At 36.2% G+C, this 5,008-nt stretch overlaps 1 protein-coding gene across 1 annotated transcript; it reads right to left on the reverse strand.

Annotated features, from left to right (window-relative positions):
• Positions 1-3,411: 3,411 nt before the first annotated feature.
• LOC127677691 (taste receptor type 2 member 104) lies at positions 3,412-4,320 on the reverse strand. Its single transcript, XM_052172715.1, has one exon. The coding sequence runs from the start codon at positions 4,318-4,320 to the stop codon at positions 3,412-3,414; it is 909 nt and encodes a 302-aa protein (XP_052028675.1).
• Between the last annotated feature and the right edge of the window lie 688 nt (positions 4,321-5,008).

A 5,008-nucleotide genomic window follows, 5' to 3' on the forward strand; every position in this document is an offset into this window, starting at 1 on the left:
ACTGTACAAAATTCTACCTCAAACTTATCACCCAGATGTAATAAAATCCATGTCAATATATTCTCTTCTCAACTTTGACCTTTCTTATACCCCTCTAAAATAGCAATAGGATGAGCTCTTATTGAAAAACTTAACAAAGCAATGTTACCTCACCATTGGCCTTAAAACAAAAATTGATCCATTTTGTTCTAATGATGGGTGTCATTTCCATGGATGTGCCATTTTTGTTTTAGTTTACTTTATCATATATTTCTGTCTGTTCTGTTATGACTGAATGGTTTGGGTGCTCTTCATTGTCTTCAAGTTTGGCAAGAATCTAAGAGATTCAACTAACTTTTACTAATTGAAAAAGAAAATAGACTTTTCAAGGTACTTCTCACTCTTCCAGCTTGCCATTTCAACTTTCAAGGAAATGTATAAGTTAAAAAATCATTATATAAGAGGACCTTGCAATGTGGTAGGAATGGAAACTAAGAACATTTTTTGCTAAGTTAGCTGAGATATACTTGCATAGTAACATTGTATGCATATTCTTTATAAGAACATTTTGTGAAATCCTGCAATATTATTTCCATTATCACTTGGAAGTTATAAAGACTTGCAAACTAAAATAGGATCTGTTATCTGAATAGTGAGTAACTCTTGAAGAAAAAATAAAAACAAACTAGTAAAACATGCATATAATTCTGAAATTATCATCTTGTAAAATTACAAATTGACTAAAAAAAAACTAAAACACTTTAATTTGAAAAATGTCTGAGTTTATAAAGATCCATTACCATGCCTCCCAAGTACTGGATTTTGTTTACTTCTCCCCCTTGCTTTTTCTATCCTTTTCATAAGTACTTTTTTTGGTTTCAATCTATACTAGCTTATCTCCAGTGACAACTTCATACTCCAATTACCGAGTCCAACCACTGCACACTATTATTCATTATTTTCACTATATTATCATTGTACTGTTATTTGATTCTGTTCTGTGTTTTAAACATCTAGCAATGTTATTTTTCTGCTGACCCCTGTGGTTGAATTAGAGAAAAGCTGGAAGAAGCTGAGGAGGAGGATGGATTTGTAGGAGGACCAGAAGTCTCAATTAACTTGGGCCCCCAAGATCTCTCAGACACTGGGCCACTAGCCAGGCAGCATACACGAGTTGATATGAGGCCCCCAACACATGTATGGTTGAGGATTGCTTGGAATGGATTCAGTCAGAAAAGATGCACTTAACCTTCAGGAGGCCCCAGGGAGTTTAGAGGTCTGGTGTGGTGGGAGGTGGGGGGTGGAGATAGGGGATGGGACAGGAAGCAGGGAGGGGTTATGGCATGTGGAACTGTTGGAGGGTAGATAAGGAGAGGAAAAAATCTGGAATGTAAAAAGAAAAGATGAAATAAAATAAATAAATTTAAAAAATTGGATGAAAGTATAATGTTATTCATGTTTCATAATGCTTGTGTTATGTCTATTTGACACAGTAAATCCTTAAGCCAAGATAAATACAGAAAATACAATATAGATAGCAATTTCATGATCCATGTTCATGGTGACTTATAATATACATTCAAAAGTAATCATTATACAGGTTTATTTTTACATAGGAAATCAATAACTTGAAATGTAATTGGTAGAAAGAGATTTGCTGCTAAGTATGATTTCAGATGATTGATTATATCTGATGAATTTTTTGTTGAAACTGGTTAGTGACATTAGATTTCTTTCTTTCTTTTTTTTGGATTTGGTTACTTTGAGGCAGGGTTTCTCTGTATAGCTTTGACTGTCCTGGAACTCACTCTGTAGACCAGGCTGGCCTTGAATTCAGAAATCTGCCTGGCTCTTCCTCCCTGAGTGTTGTGATTACAGGCATGTACCACCACCGCCCGTCCGACATTAGATTTCTTTTGTAATTTTTATTAATTTCTATTTTATTGTAAATTCTTTTATTTATTCATTCATTAATTTATTTACACTCCAGATTTTATTCCACACCACACCACAGTCCACCCTCCAACTGTTCTATATCCCATACTTCCTCCCCACACTCCTGTCTCTACAAGGATGTCCTCACCACCCATCCAAATATAATATATTTTGGTCATTATTTTTCCTCTTCTCCAACTCCTTCAAGAACCTCTTAATCTCTTTACCCAACCAAGAAGGCTTTTTCTATCTTTCTTTCTAAAACAGATTTTTTTTTAAATTGTTTCACTTTTATCTATATATACATTGTAAAACAAGATAATTAAAATATAAAATATTGCTTTAGAAACTTACATAGAAACTGAATTTATCCTTTATATGTATAGGAATATAAGTGACTTAACATCAGCATAAAACCAATGTGCTTTTCGTAAGTTATCAACATAATACATTTACCTAGCTCAGAGGATATATGCCACCTATCATCTTCCTAATGCTGAAAGCCTTTACTACATTTCCTCATGTGTTTACCCCAGCAAGAAAACTGGGGTAACCTTTTGTTGCTACTTCCTAACTGTAATTTTGTTACTGTTACAAATTGTAATGTAAATATTGATATGTGACTCCTGTGAAAGGGTTGTTCAGTCACCCAAGTGGATGAGATTCAAAAGTTGAGAACCTCTGATTTAGATTATTAGGTGTGATAAAAAATTCTCTTTAAAACAAATAGACATATGTGTCTGTGATTATAAGTCTATAGACATAAGTGTATATGTGTGTGCATGCACTCACACATTTGTGTGTGTGTGTGTGTGTGTGTTTGTTGAAACCCTAGGGCAGAATGCTAATCTGCATAGATTTGTTCCTAATTGGCTCTTTTTCTCTTTGTGCAGAAGCAGAGAGAGACTGTGGCCTTTGGATCTATTTCAGCGGAATTCTTCCTCAGACATCTTTGCTCCACAACTTGGCTTCATCTGAAATTACTGTTTTTGATACACGTGATGACCAGTTTAATCAGTCCTCTAGTCTCTTCTTCCAAAAACAGCCTATTTCCTCAGCTATTTCCCACAGATCGCATCTACTCTCATGATTGTTGCCAGTACCCCAAGCATCTACTATAACTAACTGGGAAAGGAAAAGTAACTATGTAACAAATAAAGCTGTAGATACACAGGAGCATCCCTCTGGCTCCTCAGTTCCTTGTCCTAAATGTCAAGATTAATCATACATGTCTGATTCCCTCTCATTTCCCCTTTGGTTTTTCTGGTGAAAGAGTGTCAATGCTTTAGAAACTCAATCAAATGAGACTGAAGAGTCTTATTTCCAATGTTTGTTCTTACTACAAATGTCTTACACTGGAGTAGCTGCAGTCATTCAGTTGACAAAAATTTCAAAGATGTCTAACAATTCAACTAGAAGACAACGTGAAAATGTAAGGGAAATGGAAAGGGTTTCAGAGATTCCCTGCTGAACTGTGCCAGAACATCCGTTTCTCTGTCAAGTCTCACAGCATTTTAATCTTTGCAGTATCCTCATAGAGGCTTGCTTCAGCTCCCTGCTTGTTAGAATTAGGATAAAGGAATGACAACAGGGATACATGGCTGACAAAGTGAAGCCAAAAATGAAGAGAAGTTTATTTTCTTTGAGAAACAAGCATAATGTTTCTATAAGAACACCCAAAAAATATAAGACAAAGAGGATGATAAATGAAATTAAAACTTTCATGGCTTTCACATGAATATCTGTGTTGAGATCTCTGAATCCTGATCCAATGGACTGCATCTGCCTGCTGTGTCTCCAAAGGGAAATGATTAATAGGAAACAAGCAATTAGGGCCACCATAAAGAGAGAAATGGGCCCCATATTGGCAAAAACATAGTTTATAAGTAACTCACTCTGCTCCAGCTGGATCAACCAGGATGTGTTGCGCTGATGTATTTTAATATCTTTAATCACTTTCACAATTAATGGGAAAGAAACCAGCCATGTTATAATTAAGTATCCAATAAGAAAGACAAAAACTTTATCAGCTCTTCTCTTCAACCATAGAAATATGTAGTGGGAAAAATTTGTTATCTTCAGGAGATAAAAGATGCTCAGGCTGGTGGCAAACCAGATGCTCAGGTGGTTAATAATCACCCATATGTAACTCATGCATTCATGTAGATTGTTAGACATAAGTACAGACAGAAAGAAAAGCTTTGCATATACATCTAAAGTCATTATCCATGTGGTAAAAATTCTGGTAACTGCCAAGCCAGTGAGAATAAAGCCAATCTTAGAGAGTTTCTTACTCCTGACCCAATCTGTGCAGTTTACAAGTACAATAAATGTGTTGCCTAAAACTCCCAGCATAGCTTCACCAGTGGCAACAGAAAGGAGAATGCTTTCCAGTGTACTCAGCATCTCTGCCAATTTCCAAGGCTGCTTCTGCTGGACCTGATGTGGGTTACCTGCTGCAGAACTGTTGCAAGTAGTACCTACTTGATGTAGAACTGATATTTATCTTCTCTCCTTAAAAAATGACTCCAGAGGACAGCAAGTGTGTGTGGTGGTAAAATAAGAAATACTGTCAAGAGTGTTCACTCTCATGACTTCTGTAAGATTCAGCTAGTCTACAGAATGTGTGTGGGCTAAATGTCTTGTAATTTGCTAAGATGCAAATTGAAGTTTCTGTTTCATGGATTTTGTTTGTCCCTCTGAGACTGTTTTGCATTTAATAGGTTGAATAATATATTTAGAGAATCATATATTTATATATAAAATATAAAATACAAAAATCAATATTGTCTTTCATCTTTTAAATCTCCATTTTAATGAGGTTAAAGCCTTGAGGCTTAGCCAATAAATTCCCCTTCCCAGACACTCCACCCTGCAAAACTTAGCACAGGGCAGGCCTGAGAAGTGGGGTAGTTTTACTCACCCACTTTCTGCCATGACAATAAATGCATTAAAATCATGGTCTGTCTCTTTTCACCAGGATACATTGTGAGGAGCCATAGACAAGACCTTTGCCTATAGAGCCACCATGTAGTCTCCTGTACAATGCCTCTCTGTGCTCCCAGCCACAACCACCAAGCCAAGCCAGCCACCA

The sequence above is a fragment of the Apodemus sylvaticus genome, chromosome 2, assembly GCF_947179515.1.
Source record: "Apodemus sylvaticus chromosome 2, mApoSyl1.1, whole genome shotgun sequence".
Lineage (NCBI taxonomy): Eukaryota > Metazoa > Chordata > Mammalia > Rodentia > Muridae > Apodemus > Apodemus sylvaticus.

Excerpts from the sequence above, each read along its gene's own strand:
- LOC127677691 (XM_052172715.1), bottom strand. The coding sequence starts at position 4,320 with ATGCTGAGTACACTGGAAAGCATTCTCCTTTCTGTTGCCACTGGTGAA.